Below are 19,295 nucleotides of genomic sequence, written 5' to 3'. Positions count from 1 at the left end.
TATATATATATATATATATATATATATATATATATATATATATATATATATATATATATATATATATATATATATATATATATATATATATATATATATATATATATATATATATATATATATATATATATATATATATATATATATATATATATATATATATATATATATATATATATATATATATATATATATATATATATATATATATATATATATATATATATATATATATATATATATATATATATATATATATATATATATATATATATACTGAATTGAATTGTTTTATTCCGCTTTCAAGGACATTCCGTATTCTATTGTCTGCATCAGTGCGGTCGAGTGATAGTACGAATTAATCCGTCCTCAATGTCAGTTGTCAGCTGTGTAAAGAAGCACTGTGTGGTACCGTTAGCCAGCTGCTATATAGTTATATAGTTAACAAATTCAATGGACAGTGTATAGTGAAAAACGTGCTTAATCCACCTAGCAGTGAGATGATACCTTTTTTTATCAACCGCATTTGTTTGTTGGATGAATATTTTTCGGTGTTTTAGTTCTCATGACATTAATTTAATGACCGTCGTTTCAAGCGGCAATTTAAAGTTCTATTTACTCATTACCCTATAATGTCGAAACTGCAAATCGAATCGGATTTGAATCTAAAAGTGTAATACTCGATTGAACATTCCATGATATGTCGAAGTAAGTTCCACTTTAGAGTTTTTCGCCATTATTTACGGTACTTCCTAAACCGGTATTCAGGAACCAGCATAAACGAAAACAATTCATATGACCATAAATTAATTTGACGAACAAGTTGCAATAGCTGTGAATTCAACTTTGAAGCTTTTTGGTATTGTCATTTTCTATATCGGCTTGAATTTTAAAAACTCATTACTCTGTAATTCCAGAATCGGAAGCTGGAATCGAATAAAACTCACCTATTCTGTATGGTACCATAAGTATCTAGCCATCTCAGGAGCTGTATAGTTTACATTTGATTCAAACTGTTTGAAAATCAGTATAGTCATCTTTGAGAAATCGTAGCGCGAATTAAATTTTTGGGTACCTACCGAATCGAAAACTGAATACCACTACAACTGAAATATGTTTATTTGGTTATCGACTATCCAAATCTGCAAACCCGATGAGCCTGATTAATTTATGTGAAATAGACATTTTTATATTAATCACCCTGTATCCCCTAAACCGGAGGTTGGATCTGACTGAAAATCAAGATGTTTTATAGGATCTTAGAACTTTTCATTTGAATCTTAGATTATTCTTAGATTTCAGTTGAATCTTAGATCGGTTCTGCCATCTACGATAAAAATGGGTTACACAATTTTAATTTCGTTTCATATTTCATCCTGTAGTTCCGGAACCAGAAATCCGATCCAAACATAATTTAGGAATCTTGTTTAGGACGACTTTTCATATGAATCTGAGTTTGTAGAAAACGGTTAAGTAATCTTCGAGAAAATTGAGCGAAATTATTTGTCACACACGCATTTGCTGATCTCGACGAACTGATGCGAATGGTATATGGGTGTTATGTTCTTCCAACAGTTATTGCTATAAGTAGTTTAAATCAGTATAGTTATGGAATTGCTATCAACTCGAAAATGTTGCCATCATGTAGTTTACATATGTCATTATCGAACGATTAAGTTGCCAAAAACGAACGGTGTTAAAATTGGTACGAGGCAAAATGTCATGATAAAGGATGCTGCACACAGTTAATTCCGAGATCCGTGTAAAAAAAGCCGTGTATAAAGAAAACCGTGCGATAAAAAACCGTGTAAAAAGAGACCTTTGTATATATATATATATATATAACAGTTCGGCTGAAAAGTTCGTATCGTTTAATAGAAACACACATTTTTTTGCCAAAATTCGTTTTTATTATTCAACATAATTGCCATCAGAGGCGATACAGCGATTATAGCGATCTTCCAACTTTTCGATACCATTTTTGTAGTACGATTTGTCCTTTGCCTCAAAATAGGCCTCAGTTTCAGCGATTACCTCTTCATTGCTTCTAAATTTTTTACCAGCGAGCATTCTCTTGAGGTCTGAGAACAGAAAAAAGTCACTGGGGGCCAAATCTGGAGAATACGCTGGATGAGGGAGCAATTCGAAGCCCAATTCGTTCAATTTCAGCATGGTTTTTCGTTGTTGTTTTTGATCGATTGTGAGCTCACGCGGCATCCATTTTGCACAAAGCTTTCTCATATCCAAATATTCGTGAATAATATGTCCAACACGTTCCTTCGATATCTTGTCAGCTATCTCGATCAACTTCACTTTACGGTCATCGAAAATCATTTTGTGGATTTTTTTCACGTTTTCATCGGAAACAGCCTCTTTTGGACGTCCACTGCGTTCATCATCTTCGGTGCTCAAATGACCAGTACGAAATTTTGCAAACTACTTACGAATTGTTGCTTCGCCCGGTGCAGAGTCTGGATAACACTCATCAAGCCATTTTTTGGTATCGGCGGCACTTTTTTTCATCAAAAGGTAGTGTTTCATCAACACACGAAATTCCTTTTTTTCCATTTTTTTCACAATAACAAAAGTAGCTTCACTCTAAATTCAATATGTCACAAACTAATAATCAGACAGCTGTCAAATTTATACACGTATCTTTTAAAGGTTGGTACTACCTGAAAATGGTGTGGATTTAATTCTAGTGGCGCCCTCTCATAGAAACGATACGAACTTTTCAGCCGATCTGTTATATATATATATATATATATATATATATATATATATATATATATATATATATATATATATATATATATATATATATATATATATATATATATATATATATATATATATATATATATATATATATATATATATATATATATATATATATATATATATATATATATATATATATATATATATATATATATATATATATATATATATATACATACATATATATAAATTTTAGGTTTTGTACCTCTGCTTTTCTTACCGACTGCTCCTCCTGACGACCGGAGTACAAATGAGAGCACGATATAAGCATTTCATGCTTTATACTTGGTTTGATGTTGGTGGGAGAACCTAACCTATCAAGAGATATTCGCTATAAAGTTCTGCCCATTCTTTTGCAGGGTAAATTTTGAAAAGGCGCCCCATAGTAAAGTAAGTCGTATTCACGCTGAAATCGATTCTATTCAATGAATACGAGAGAAGAATAAATAATTTTCGGTCGTTTTTTTATCCGGGTCTAATTTGTAGAACGATTGTTATAAATATTACTATTTTCTAAGGGTTCTTATATATATATATATATATATATATATATATATATATATATATATATATATATATATATATATATATATATATATATATATATATATATATATAAGTATGTATGTATAAATATATAGCTTAAAGGATTATAGATGCGGTCACAAAAGTTTATTTACTTTAATATTCGTTATAAAATTTCAACACAGACTTTTATGTTTATGTATCGGCAGGATTAGATAAACTAGTAGGAGCTGTACACTAATATGTATTATCATTGATGGACCGTTCTTCATCGTTATCAAATGAGATCCCTTGGTTACTTGTGTTTGAAAAATTGTTTAAATACATTTGTGAATGTTCAGCAACTCCTCTCGATTTTACGTTTGTTAAATAGTAGTCTGTATGGGGTACAAATGGCTGAGTTTTATTATCATAACTGTCCGTTGCTGTTTCGGATGTTTTAGTCATTAAATCTAAAGCACTTACAGGCGTTATGGTAAGACCGGGCAAAAAAGTAGAAACGATCGCAGAAGGTCCTGTAGGTATATACTTCACTTGAGTTCCATCTGATAATATTTTAGATGCTGTAGTTCTACGCTGTTTGGAAACACCCGGTATATATGACTGGAATTGGAAATAAAATTACGTCAGTATACTTTGAAAGCATAACGTGTATGGAAAATCAAGAGGGGACAAGATAACAGATATTGCGAACGAATATAAAATAAAACCTTTCTCAAACCACCTAGTGGTGTAATGATGCCTTTCTCATATTACTTATATTTTCAAAAGTTATGTCTCTGACATTACGCACCCGTACTTCTTTATGAGTAATCAAATATTATAGAAATGGCTAAGCTTGCGCTCAGACAAAAGCGTTTTTAACAGATTTGAATTAGAAAATGTCAAAATGTCTACTGCATTTTTCAAGGAATCATTGCAGTATATTGAGCGTATTGTATATTATACGTGTGATTTGTATGATGCGATTTCGGTACTTTATAGCATCCGATATATAACTTTCCCACATTGACGCAACTGCGTATTCGGGTTTTGGTTCTTTTGGTTTCATTCGTTTCTCATCCAATGTGGTAGTCAGAAGGGCTCATTGTTTTTCCTGGAATGAATGAATTATTTCGTTATTGGCCCTGAATTGTTATTTGGGTGCCGAATTTACTTCTGCTCATTTTCATTTGCGAACCGTTCTGCATTCTTTCGGAAAAGCAGGATGGTGTTTTCGTTCGACACGTCAGGAAAGACGTGGTACTTCGGTACTAAATAATAAAGTGTTTTGCAAGTAGCATTAACTTTACGCATAGGCTAACCTAAATGAACAATAAAAAAGATGGTGTCGCTTTTGTAAAATCTTTAAATCCTCTTGGAGTTGAAGGCTTTGTTAAATGCGTATTCTGACACCTATAGATCGTTCAACATCCTTTCGGGGCGACTTCTTTTAGTTTTGAACTGTTTTTACATTGCTCCCACTTCACATTTCCTTTCCATGTTCCTTTTATCCTTACCTTCCCATCAGGAAAACGATGAGAAGCCACGGCAAGGCACAAATCTCCAAATAACTAGGGAACGTGCCACTTTAGCCAATTAGTTCTGATTCTTAATTCTGAAAACATGATGGATTGGTGAAAATTTGTTATACAATAAGTTTACAGCCATTTAGAATACATAACTCCGAAATTCTCAGATAGCAAACCTGCGAACAATTTGAAGAGCATATTAGCAATTGGATTTTCCAAAAGGAAAAAGTTTTTGTGATTTTTCTGCTCATGAAGAAGGCTCCCCTTCCACCAAAAATTTGCTCTTAGAGAGGGAAATTTATTCCCGAAACTCCAAATTTAATACAATATGCGTGGGCGTAGATTTCCGTATTAATATTTACTGAACTTATAACGCTCATTTTAACGTAGGACTACGTCTGTGTTTTTTATATAGGAGTACGAATTCAAATTACGGAATATAAAACCTTGCAAACAATGGTCAGGTTGAATTAATTTGAGTAGTTTTTATTGTGCTACTAATAAATTATCCATTTCAAGTAAAATCTCATTAGATCATTGTAAAATTCTTTGGATTCTGGAAAGAGCCGAAGGTTACCATTTCTTCAATTTTCAACACAGTTGACAATTTTTTTCTAAGAGCGAAATTCCGTACAAATTGGTTTCCTCTCGTTTGGCGAACGACGCACAAAGTGAAACTGCCACATGCTTGTGTGCCCTTCAGTACAGCGCTAACGTTCCTCACCGAGTCGTGGCACCCATGAAGTTGGACGTCGTATGGATTAGTGACGATACTTATTCTGATTGAAAATCGATTTTATAAAATCAAATTAATGTATATGAGTAAACCCAATTAACTCTTTACTTGATGCTATGTAGAGACACTGAAAATGGTTGGGAATTAAATTATTTGACCGCAATTGCGGATTATAACACTATAATCTATGGCCCTTAGAACTGTCGATTTGTATGTGCATTCTCTCCGTTGTGTTCATACTTTGATGAATTTTCCGCACTTGTTTGAAGCGAAAACCACATTGCGAACGCTCCGTTCTTATCGCTCTCTTGAACTTTGTTCGCTATGAACAATGAACATAATAGATCCAAAGTTCAAAAGAACTGTTCTAGCGGCTACAAAAATACTAACGTATAGAATTTTAAGGTTGGCTACTTCATTTCATATGATCATTTTTCATTTTTCGGGCCGATTAAATGTATTTTTCTGTAGACTATTATTGTTTCTTTATTGTCTTCGACTAGAGGTGACCTATCGCAAAAACTTTTACTTTATAGCTACACACTTATGTTAAATTAAAAATTTTATTTTCGATTCGAATGTATCTTTGCTCATATTAAAATCGAATAAATAACACACGCTATTGAAACAGTGACAGCAGACATTGGGTTGTTTGGGCAGTACTGTGTGCGATGAAGTGAGCGACGAAGAAATTCCGTTCTTCGCAATGATTTCTTTCTTTCCAGTAGTATGGAAATTCTTTAATTCTTTCCAGTAGTATGGGGCAATCAATGTTGTTATTCAGTAGGTCGAACACGAAGAGTTGTTGAAGGAGTATTCGTCTGTTTTGTAAAGTAGGTAGGTTGATGAGAGCACAGAGATTCTCGTAACTGAAGCCATCAAGTATTCGAAAATAATTGGAGACTGTGCCCGTGAGAAAGTTATCACATTACATTTCTTAACGTTTACTGTCATGCCGTTTCTGTCACACCAATCCAGGATTCGGTCAATATCCATTTGTAGAGCACAGCAATCCACAAGGCTTGTAATGATGCGATAAATTTTGAGATCGTCAGCATACATTACTTTAAATGACGACAATTCACTGTAAAAATCGTTCACGAATAACACGAAAAGAAGTGGTCCGAGATGGCTCCCTTGCGGTACACCCGAAGTAACGTGAAACGAATCCGAGAGTGCAGATCCGATTCGTACCTAGGCATTACGATCCGTGAGATATGATAGAACCCAATTGGTTAACCAATCAGGGAATCCACTACACCTCAATTTTTCCACAGCGAACTGATGAGGAACACACAAAATCAAAATACACCGCATCGATTTGTTGTCGTTTTTTTCAAATTTGTCGATCAATAAAGAAACGTAGTTCATTAAATTGGTGGTAGTAGACCGCTTTTTGACAAACCCATGCTGATCAGTTGCGATAATGCGCTTTACTGGTGGGTAAAGAACATCTAACACCATGCGTTCGAATACTTTTGGTAAACAACTTAGAATAGAAATTCCTCTATAATTGGTGACACGTTTACAGTTTTGTGAATAGGAACTATTAAAGCTTCTTTCCACTTCGTTGGAAAACAGTGCTCAGCAAGCGAGCGGTTGGAAAGCAGAAATGCAGGTAAAGCCAAAGCAGAAGAACATTCCTTCACGAGCATTGGAGATAACCTGTCAGATCCTGGCCCTTTCGATCCATCGACTTGTCGTAGATTGTTGTACACCTCGCGTTCAGTAAAAGCAGTAGCAGGTAAACTTAAAGTATACGTTGGCAAACTACTGAGGTACGATTCTGACAAAGGCCATGAGTTATTACTTAGCACGCTTTGAAAGAATGACGAGAATAGGTTGGCTGAATCCAAAACTGTCGACGAAGATTGGTGACGATAGTGGACACTGACAGGAATTCCACGGGAAGAAGTTTTATTCCGCAGATGAGACCAAAATTGTTTCGGGTGATCTCCATCCGTGAACGCACAGCCAAAAACACGATTCGTTCAATGATTCAAATTGGTGTTCCAAATCAGGAACGAGCAATTTATCATCTAGACTTTTTGTCCGTTACTCACACGCAAATGACTAGCAGCAGAATGATGTTTTCGCGGGACGAATTTCAAGCTTTCAGAAGGTTGAATTTTCTACGATATTGATATACCGTATGCTGGCTTTATTTGCATTCGTTTCGCACAGCGAAAAGTGCACAGCCTATCAAATTATTTTAGATTTGCACTAAACTGATGATTTTTAACTTTGCAGTCGGAGCATATACAAACTATGCCGTGTTCGCGGTTTGATAAAAAAAACTTTATTTCACAAAATTTTCGTTTTAACAAAGGTTCGCTTACATATCACACTCAAGACTGACTAAAAATTCCTATCGCTAAACCTTTTATGTATTTGAATTTGATAATTCAGCAAAGTCGACCGGACACGTTGTCTTCCATATCGTATGGTTGGCTGTGCTGTCGGTAGGAGCGGTTGCTATGTTGGGTTTATCCTTTGACAGCATTTTCCTTGCTGCGTTGGTCGGCGGGTCGCTATTTTTTAACTACGGGTTCTTTGCTGTTGGCGTTACTGTACCGGGTCCGGTATTTCGTAACATACACACAGAGACAGAAGGATGTAGAGCATGGTAGATGCCATACCTCTAAGAGAGTAACGATTGCATTTCACCAAAGTTGAAACCTCCATACTATAGGTAGCTATAGTTGGGATGAGTGAATGATATAACCGCTCTCGATATAACCCATCGAAGTGGATATTTGCGTAAGAATCCACAAAGCATATGAAAGGCCTTATACGCTTTCTTTATCCTCTCGGATGTAGTCTCTCGGATCAAATTGCTAATAATAAAGGCATCCAAGTAACGAAACTTGGTCACCAGTACTAAGATGTATGGACCGAAGGAACGAGTAATATCACCAGAAGTAATGTGCACATCATATAGATTCCGAAACTTCACTCTAGCCTTAGAGGTGTTAATTGACAGACCAATGGAAGCTAGCAAAGGCTCCAAAATACTTCTTAGGAGAGACACATCACTTTAATCCTCACAAAGAAGCAGCAAGTCATCTGTATACGCAAGAATACACGGTAACTTGTTAGTTGCTCGATGCTCAACGCTGATAACCGGCATAAATTCTTTAAGAGTCATTAATGCATAATGTAACAAAATTATGAATTAGGTTGGAGGACTAAGAGGACAGTTCTGTTTGATACATCGAGCCCGGGATACCACTGAATTGTTGTCTTCTGAACCACACAGCACTGAATAATACAATTGATGGACGCAGGAGGTAAACGACTAGACAATGCGCAATTCAGGCCCCAATGTGTTTCTTAGCCTCTTGTACAGTAACTCCTATCCCTACCTCTCCGCGGTGCCGGCTGTTCCCCATGTTGGGGCGGCTTGAAACAGCGTCTGTTCTCCATTTTAGGAGCGACTGATTACCGTTCTTGATCAGTGTGGAACTCTAAACAGTGCTGACACGGTGGCCCTCCGGCGAGACAGGAGGTTGGTGCAGGCCTAATAAGCCGACCGGAAAACACATGTTACGTATGATCAAGAAAGAAATACGACTCGGAATAATCGGCAAAGACCTACGCAACGAACAAAGGACTACGATTGGAAGCTTGGCACATGGAACTGCAAATCGCTTGGCTTCCCAGGATACGACCGAATGCTGCACGATGAGCTTCAAATCCGCTGCTCCGATGTCGTAGCACTGCAGGAACTTTGATGGACGGGACAGAAGGTGTGGAAAAGTGGGCATCGAGCGGCTACCTTCTACCAGAGCTGTGGCACAACCAATGTTCTAGGAAGGGGAAGATGTTGGGCAAGATGCGCCAGCGCGTGATTTGATCAGTGATAGAATGTGCGTATTGAAGATCAAGGGCCTTTTCTTCAATCACAGCATCATCAACGTTCACTGCCCTCATGAGACGAGACCCGATGACGAGAAGGCAGCATTCTACGCGCATCTGGAACAGTTGCCAGGCGAGCTGCTCAATTATGGAGGAGAGGCACTGGCTAGAGCGCTGCACTGGATGATTTCTAGAATTTGGGAGGAGGAGATTCTACCGCAGGAATGAATGGATAGAGTGGTATGTCCCGTCAACAAAAAGGGCGATAAGCTAGACTGCTGCAATTACCGCGCAATCACATTGTTGAACGCCGGCTACAACGTACGCTCCCAAATCCTTTGCCGTCGTCTATCACCAATAGTTAAGGAATTCGTAGGGCCGTACGAAGCGGGATTTACTGTAGCCCGCGCCACTACGGATCACATATTCGCGAGAGGACAAGTACTCCAGAAGTGTCGTGAATACAACGTACCCTTACATCATCTATTCATTGACTTTAAAGCGGCATACGACACAATCGATCGAAAACAGCTATGGCAGTTAATGCACGAATACGGTTTGCCGGATAAAATGACGCGATTGGTCAAAGCAACGATGGATAGAGTGATGTGCTACGTCCGAGTATCTGGGACGCTCTAGAGTCCCTTCGAATCTCGGAGAGGGCTACGTCAAGGTGATGGACTTTCTTTTATTTTGTTCAATTTTGCCCTGGAAGGTGTGATTCGAAGAGCGAGGATCGACACGACACGTCAAAAACAAAATACATGAGAGGAAGAGGCTCTAGAGAAGAAACACTACGCTCCCCCACCACGAATATTGATAGACGGTGACGATATCGAGGTGGTTGACGAGTTCATGTATTTGGGCTCACTGGTGACCGCCGATAATGACACCAGCATAGAAATTCATAGACGTATTTTGGCAGGGAATCGTGCGTACTTTAGACTCCCAACGCACGAAAGTGACCATCTACAAAACGCTCATTAGACCGGTTGTTCTCTATGGCCACGAGACCTGGACTATGTTGGCAGACGACCAACGCGCTCTCAGTGTTTTCGAAAGAAAGGTACTGAGGACCATCTGTGGCGGAGTGCAGATGGAAGACAGAACGTAGAGACGGCGTATGAATCACGAATTGCAACAGCTGCTAGGAGAACCACCTATCGTATTCACAGCTAAAATCGGACGTCTACGATGGGCTGGGCATGTCATAAGGATGTCGGACGACAGCCCAGTGAAAATGGTTCTTGAATCTAATCCGACTAGTACAAGAAGAGGAGCGCAGCGAGCAAGGTGGGTCGATCAAGTGGAGGGTGATCTCAGAAGCATCCGTGCCTTGAGTGGCTGGCGACGAGCAGCCATGGACCGAGTTATGTGGAGACGTATGCTTGATACAGCAAAGGACAGACCTGTAGCTGTTAGGTTATGGACGCAGGAGGAACCAATATCCAGAAACACAGACACGAGTTTCCCGATGTAAACCGTATCTAAAGCTTGCTTCAAATCCATAGATACCAAAATAGTATTACGACCCTTACGCCATCGCTCATCGGGATACGTCTCAAAATAAATATCTGATCTGGAGCACTACGGCCATTTTGGAATTTCATAAGGTAATATTGTAACGTAGGAATATACTATTGAAGATGTCTTAACAAGAGTATCGAATATACCTTGTACATAACAGTACATAAGGCTGTACATCGATAATCCAAAGTTGATTGAGGATCAAGAACCTTAACAATAAAAACTTGAAGGGGTGATATCCAAGGTACGGGAACAACATTCCACTTCAATACTTCTGCGAGTAACACAAGTCATTGATCAAGCCGTCCGAAGAATACTTTTACAACTCTGGTGGAATCTAAACCTGGAGATGTGATATGCTTTAGATACCGCATATAATCTGTATCTTCACCTTCACCTGGGAGGCTCACGAGAATAAAAGAATTATGCAAACATTAATGTATACAGTAGAAACAGACACGAAATGGGATATTTGTGTGAGCAAAAACTACTACTATATACAACTAACTTTTACATTTAAGGAAACCAAATAAAATGTCAGCGAAAGTACAGAGTAGAACCACTGCAATACAGGTAAAACAACATAAACCATGGTAAAGGTAAGAAAAACAACAAAACAATAATCAAAATATTTGCTTTTTCAACTACTGCCTCATAATGAAAGAGGTGTTTGCATGGCGCGCATGTGTTTTTTGGCCTGATACAAAGTAATAACAAGGAAGGATTGCATTTTGGACAGGGCTGTTCAGCAGGTCGGAGCTCTTTCATCACCAAAATGTATTATAAGGAAACTATATAAGAAATAATACCCAGTAATTTATCTCCTTATTTTGTGTCGAATTCGAATAAACTGTTGAATTTTTCCTGTGGTACATTTGACGATATATTTAGTGTAATTTAAGTAGTTTCGTACAGCGTATTGGTTACAAAATCTATCATTTGTGCATAAATAATATACAGTGTATTAGTAACCTTTTCTAATATTGCGATGTTACTGTGTGGTCCCTAGCGAATTGCCAGTAACCACGTTATTCTAGAGTACTAACCTTTGCTTGAAACGGGTCAAAATTTTAAGTCTACCCGACCAGAAATAGCTGAGTTATCGAGGTTGGAGTAAAGTCGTTTTGTAGTATGTTTAAAAAATGGAAAAAACCGAATTTCGTGTTTTGGCAAAACATTTTTTAATGGGTAAAAACACCGTGCAAGCGAAACAATGGATTGAAAAATGTTATCCGGACTCTTGTCCATCAAAAGCAACGATTTGTCGATGGTTCGCCGAGTTTAAACGTGGTCGTACCGACACAAATGACGCGGGACGCTCGGGTAGACCTGTGGAAGCCGTTACACCGGAAAATGTAAGTGAAGTGACAAAAATTATAATGAAAGATCGTAACGTGAAGCTCCGTGAGATTGCTGAGATGACACCGATATCATATGGAAGTGTATTTACTATCCTTCATGAAAAATTGAGCATGAAAATGGTTTTTTCCAAGTGGATGCCGCGATTGCTTTCGATGGAACAAAAACAGCAACGAGTCGATGATTCAGAAAGCAGTTTATCGAAAAAAAAACGTTGGAATCATTGTATCACCCTAAAAGGTGATTATGTTGATGAATAAAAAAAAATTTGCAAAAAAAATGTTGATTCCATTGTTAGTCTCGGGACTTATTGATCCATATGTTATATATCTATACAGGGTTTATTTTTTCATATTAAAGTACAATCCTTCCGGCTAATTGTGGAATATAATTTCATTCAAATGGCTGTCTCGGCTGGCCTAGCAGTACGCCATACAATCGGTCCAGTTTTGCCTTTCTCATATAGAAAGGTTATGCAATCACTTGAAAAACCGACTAGTGAAAATGTCATATACCATTCGACTCAGTTCGTCTCTGTGTGTGTGTGTTTTTTTTTGTTTTTTTTACAAGCTGAAATACCTTATGTACTTTCCCAGCTCACGCGCTCGGTAGTTGTCAAACTACCGCTATTGTGAACCAGCGAGTGGGACTGGCTGATCCTTACCCACTAAAACACCTTGGACATCTTGCCTCGATCCCCCCGGAACTAAGCTTAGCTCAATACTTCGGGGGAGGCTGTGGTCATGCACTTTTTCGTTTGGGAGAAAATGAGCTCCTGCTCTCTTTATCCATCTCGGCTGTGCTCATGCACTTCTTCGTTTGGGAGAAAATGAGCTACTGAGTTTCTCTCTTTATCCATCTCGATCCACCTTTAGCGCCTCGATGACCCAATGCCGCTACGTCGCGCCACACTACTCGACTGATCCCCGACGATGGATCTAGCCTACACCGACTGAGAGTTTCCCCTTTTACGCCACGCGGGACACCCGAAGGAGTGCCGAGGTCTGCTCTGCGATTCCGGTTGGAGCATGGCGTCCGGTACGCTGATGCCCCGACGACTCGATTCGGTGTTGTGGCGTCTACTCGACTAGTCCCCGGTGATGGATCTAGCCTACACCGACAGAGAGTTCCCCGACGATGGAAGTTCTCCCGAAACCGACGTTTTCGATACCCGTCCACGGCCCGACCGTAAGGATGCCTGGGTCGATCCAATGATTCCGGTTGGAGAATGGCTTCCGGTTCACTGGTGCCCCGACTATCTTAACGGTGCTACGCCACGATCTACTCGTCTAATCCCCGATAAAAGATCTAGACTACCACTGATCTTGCACCACACGGGACACACGAGAGAGTGCCGAGGTCGGTCCGGTGATTCCAGTTGGAGCATAGCTTCTGGTTCGCTGGCGCCCCACGACACAAGTCGGTGTTGTAGTGGCTACTCGACTAGTCCCCGCCGAAGGATCTTGCCTACCGCGACAGAGAGTTCCCCGACGCTGGAAGTTCTCTCGAAACCGACGTTCCGAAACCGGTTTACGACGCGCCTACTCAACTAGCCCACGGTGGTGGGTCTAGCCTACCCGACGAAGAGTTTCCCGGCGAAGAAACCTATCCCGAAAACCGAGCAGCATTCCACACGCTTCGTCCGTCTTCTTAGGGTGCCAAAAACAGTCCGGCATTCTTCGTCTTTGGACCTAGGTCATTTGATGCTGCTCTTCTCGCCAACTCCTCTGCAGTGTTGACATAATCTGAACAACTGTCCGATTCACCGCGTTCCATTTTCCTTCGTCACTGCACATCCTTTGAACGATGTTCTCCACGTTGACATCGGCGCCAACGATGGCAGTCATTTCGCTACGTGGTTGGATAAACTGTGGGCAACTGAATATTACGTGCTCCGGCGTTTCTTCTGTGTCCTGGCACGCAACACACAACGGCGACCTTGCGTGGCCAAATCTGTGCAAATATTGCTTAAAACAGCCATGTCCAGACATAAATTGCGTCAGTTGGAAGTTTACCTCGCCGTGCACTCGAGTTGTCCAAACCGACAGGTTAGGAATTAATCGATGCGTCCACCTTCCCTTCTCCACGTTGTCCCACTGCTGTTGCCATTTAGTGAGCGTGTTGGCTCTCTTTCTGTTCCGGGCTCGTCCTGTGCCTCGATCCCTGTAGCATAAGCTATCCTCTTCCAGTAGCAGACAGATGGGGATCATTCCGGCTATCACATGCACAGCGTCTGCCGATATTGTTCGGTACGAACTGTCACGCGCATTGCCATCAGTCTGGAAGTGCGGTTCAACTGGGCTCGATTCCTTGCTGTTGTCAATGCCATCGACCACGCTGGAGCTGCGTATCGTACGATCGATGATGACACGCTCGCCAGTAACCTCCTCTTGCTACTGACAATCGCGTAATTATTGGGCATAATCCGAGATAACGCCAATATCACATTCATTGCCTTCTTGCATATGTAGTCAACGTTACTGTTAAAGTTCAGTCGATCGTCCAGTATCGCGCCCAGATGCTTGACCTCACGCTTCGAATTGATGATGCACTCACCGACCGAGATGCTCGCATGTTGCACCGCCTTTCGGTTGCTGATGATGACCATTTCAGTCTTTTCATGTGCCAGCACTAGCTTCTTTTCCCGCATCCAATTTTCAACGACGTCTACTGCCTCCATGGCGAGAACCTGCACCTCTTCTCGAGACTCACCGATTACTAGGAGCGCCACATCATCCGCAAAGCCGACAATCCTAACTCCCCTGGGTAGATTTAGCTTCAGCACTTCATCGTACATAATGTTCCACAACGTGGGACCCAGGATCGATCCCTGTGGAACGTCCGCCGTGACAGACATATTTTTGTATCCGGCGTCTGTCTCGTATATCAGCGTCCGGTTCTGAAAATAACTTTTCAGAATCAGACATAGGTACTCTGGTATCCTCAACCTGTGCAGAGATTTGGCTACTGCTACCCAGCTGGCACTGTTGAAAGCGTTTCTCATGTGCAATGTGACCACCGCACAGTAGCGGTTTCCCCTTTTCTGCTGCTTCTGGTCCTTTTCCATGGTTTCCATGACCACTCGTATGGCTTCTACAGTGGACCTGCCTTTCCGGAATCCGAACTGCATGTTCGACAGACCGTTCTCGCTCTCAGTGTACTTAGTGAGCCTGTTAAGGATCACTCTCTCCAGCAGTTTTCCGACTGTGTCCAACAAGCATATAGGCCTATATGCTGACGGATCGCCGGGTGGTTTGCCTGGCTTTGGTAGCAGCACCAGCTTCTGCCGCTTCCAGATGTCAGGGAAACTAGCTTCCTCCATGCATTTTTGGAATGTAGTCCTGAACATGTCTGGATTCTGCAGAATCGCAGCTTTAAGGGCCACATTTGGAACCCCGTCCGGACCTGAAGCCTTCTTCACCGGTAAGGCTTTCGCTATCGCAAGTAGCTCCTCGTTTGATACTCGGATTTCGTCGCCGCGGACATCCTGTACGTCGTACAGTACTGGCGGCCAGATCGTAGGCTCATGCTTCGGGAACAGGGTCTCGATGATAGTTTTCATCCTTTCCGCGCACCTATCCGGTGGAAATGCTGAACCTTTCATCTTTGCCATGGCCATCTTATAGGCATTATCCCACGGATTCTCGTTGGCATTGTTGTTAAGCTCTTCTAAACACTCTTTCTTGCTGAGCCTGATTGCCTTGTTGAGTGCGGCTCTTGCTATTCTATAGAGCAACCTTCTTTCCTCCCTTTCGCCACTGTTTCTAGCTCTCTGCACCCTTCTCCTGGCATGGAAACAACGTGCACGCAGGTCAGCGATCGTCGAATTCCACCAGTACGCCGGACGTCGCCCATTTCTGGGTTTTCTCATTCTAGGCATGGTTGCATCACACACACGTGATAGTGTTGCAGTCAGCTCTTCCGCGCTGAGGTTTATTGTGTTTCGCTCGAGCCTCAGTGCTTCCACAAATACGTCCTTGTTAAAGTTCGCTGTTTTCCACTTTAGCTCACCAAATTGCATTCTGCTTGATTCCACCTGCGAGTCGCTTCCAACACAATACCGGATCGCTTGGTGATCGCTGTGGGTGTATTCTTCGCACACTCTCCAGTCCATGCTCCTTATCATTCCCGGGCTGCAGAAAGTGATATCTATGATGGACTCTCGACCATCCTTACGGTAGGTGGTGGTGGTACCGTCATTGGCAAGATCTACGTTCAGCTTAGCTAGGGCCTTCAGAAGACTGCTTCCCCTTGAGTTCGTGAAGCGGCTGCCCCATTCGACCACCCAGGCATTGAAGTCGCCAGCTACTACTACTGGTCTTCGGTCGGTTAGCTCTTCCGTTAGTTTGTCCAACATCCGGTTGAACTGTTCGATCGTCCATCGTGGAGTTGCATAACAACTACAGATGAAGACTCCGTTGATTTTGGCTATAACAAACCCTTCATCTGCGCAGTGCACCACTTCTTGAATGGGGTATTTTCGCACTGCCCATATCGCTGCTGTTTTGGCTCCGTCTGATGTCCAGTTTCCATCTCCGGGTGGAATTTGGTATGGCTTCGAATTATCGCAACATCCCATCTATGTTTGTAACCAGGGGCTGTCGAAATCGGAATCGTTCGAATGGAAAGTGGATGATTTTTGCGCCACTCCCGAAGGAGATCATCCACCAAGGTGGCTTTGCCCAGCTATTAAGACCTTCTCTCGTAAGGCGGGGCGCTTGGTAAATCGGAACCGGTTCCAAACGACTCGACTGTCCCCGTACAACTTCTGATGTCCACCAACAACTACACGAGATCTCCACAGACTCCGAGTCTGAACCATTGGAACGAATTCAGTCGATGAAGAAGAACGCAGATGCCAGTCGCATCATAGGCACTGCTCTAATAGTTCACCTCGCCACAGTCTGATATAGATTTAGGAGCGGGGGCTGAAGCATGGGGTCAACCCAACCACACGTAACACAAAATCGATAAACGAGCTTCTGAAAAAACGTGAGAATCCTGTCACCAGAACACTAAAATAAATAACACCTTATCTAGGTTTCCTAGCAGCTGCATCCTCCAGCGTATGGGTTTATTCAACGACACTAATAAAAAAATAGCATAGATGGGGGAAAAACTAACTAAAATGAGTTATCGTTCAATTACATAAAAAAAGACTTTACTGTACGAGATTCGAACACACTACATTTCGTTAGCTAGCTACTTTCACATACTGCCTTTGCAGTCCTGACTATCTCTCCTACTGTCGTTACTTCATCATCGAGCGCTCTACGTCGTGCAGTACATTTATCTCATATTGTGAGTGGCTTTTGAGTTTTTAATTTATGGTGGCCCTAGGGTCTTTGCGTATTTTGTGTCATGATCACGGTTCATCTAACATGCGCATGTAGAAAATAATCGGAACGTACTTACTACCATGGATTTACGTAAAATGGCCGAATGTTGGCGTCGGTGCATCATCCAGCGGTGGACGAATGGCGATGGCGTGGTTGGGGAGCTAATTGCAGACTCAATGGCGGTCGTGTTGCTTTCAATCCAACGACGGCGTTCTTTGCTGGTGTTGGCCTCCCTGCCAAGCAGTGTCCCTGCTCTTCCGGTCCCTGGGTGGTTGACCGGGTTCTTTGTAGCTGGATGGTGGGGTCAGAAGTATCGCTGGCTATGTATGACGGTGTGCCGGGATATTGGCCCATACAATGACGCTCTCTTGCCTCAACACAGTCTATTTTTAGCACTGTGAGATGATCTTTGCTGCACACTCACTTATCGACCTAGATAATTTTAATCTCACACCGCGGCGCTACTAACTCGCGAATAACTATTTAGATAAATCAAGGTGACTATTGTGGTTTTGGGGTCATAAGTCTTCATCGTCAATAAATTGACTCCTCTCTATTTCCAGATGTGGTTAGTCAACCAACCTGCTACTGACCATCAACGTTTTTCAACTCCGGTCTCCAGCAAAACCAATAGGACCTTCCTTTCAAAATATAACAACCATCCGATGCATTTGCAACACATCACAACAAATCTTTTTCCTGACAATTGAGTGAATCATTCCAGGCTTCTGAAATTGGCAATTCCTTCCATACACACATTCCATCTATACCTGACTAGACTATCTTCAACCCCTGATCATATTTGGGTTCGGTAAAGTTAGTCTTTAAAATATACAAATAACATACTAGTAAGTCTTGTTTTTCCTACCCCGGCTCAATTTCCGGGAAACCAGGATCCACAATACTAACTACACCGCCTGTGAACTGCCGGAAAAACCCAAATCATTTTGGTGCAACTTCCCCACAATCCCCAGGCTTAAAATACCTCTGAGAACTTCTTTGACAACCAAATGGTTTCGACTACAAGATTCTGTTCCCACATAATTACTTATAAACTAATTCCACAAGCATTCAATCACCCCTTGCATACTATCATTCTCTCTTCCCGTTCATTCTATTGCCAACCTCATAGCAAAAGATAGTCTCATAATCCAGCAGACAGCAAAAAGAGTTCCTACATGATGGCGGTTTTTGTTTACCAAGCCGATCACCGTATTTCGACTTGGAATTTTATAAGGATAGTATTCCTAACTTCGTTCCAAATGATGTAAAGGTTGGTTTTTTGTTTGTGTTTCTTTTCTTATATTTTTAGGTAAACGACACTGGCAGAACCTCCTGGATCCAGATTTCTATATTTTTTTTATGTAAAGGAGAGGATAAACATGGACGATTAATTAACCTGGACGGATAGCTGATTTTAATTGGATTTTCTTTGCAAATTGGAATAAGTGCTACTCCTCTAAATCCTGGACAACGATTTGAAAATGACCCGGATAAACGATATTTCTTCGAAGAAAAAAAAAATGCTGGAGCTACTTGGAAGCATTTCGGTCGCAGTGTATGGAACACATCGGACAAAGCCTGCAAAGCGCTAACCCATCGAAAGCGACGTTTCTAATCGTATGTTGTTTTGTTTATCTGACTAACTATAGAATAAGA

The 19,295-nt window shown here is 41.0% G+C and overlaps 1 protein-coding gene across 9 annotated transcripts in view; it reads right to left on the bottom strand.

Moving 5' to 3' along the window:
* The window catches only part of LOC131427388 (calcineurin-binding protein cabin-1-like), a 1,620,795-nt gene that overhangs the window by 42,721 nt on the left and 1,558,779 nt on the right, over positions 1-19,295 (bottom strand). For 6 of the 9 annotated variants that reach the window (XR_009229264.1, XM_058590537.1, XM_058590534.1 and 3 more), the window contains one exon: positions 3,772-3,909. Coding sequence is in view for 7 of the 9 variants with exons in the window: in XM_058590537.1 (XP_058446520.1) it covers positions 3,772-3,909 (138 nt within the window). In the remaining 2 variants the exon portion in view is untranslated. The other 3 variants (XM_058590539.1, XR_009229263.1, XM_058590540.1) reach the window with 3 other exon arrangements.

The sequence above is a fragment of the Malaya genurostris genome, chromosome 2 (assembly GCF_030247185.1).
Source record: "Malaya genurostris strain Urasoe2022 chromosome 2, Malgen_1.1, whole genome shotgun sequence".
Classification (NCBI taxonomy): domain Eukaryota; kingdom Metazoa; phylum Arthropoda; class Insecta; order Diptera; family Culicidae; genus Malaya; species Malaya genurostris.
This window is presented reverse-complemented; position numbering and strand designations above follow the sequence as displayed.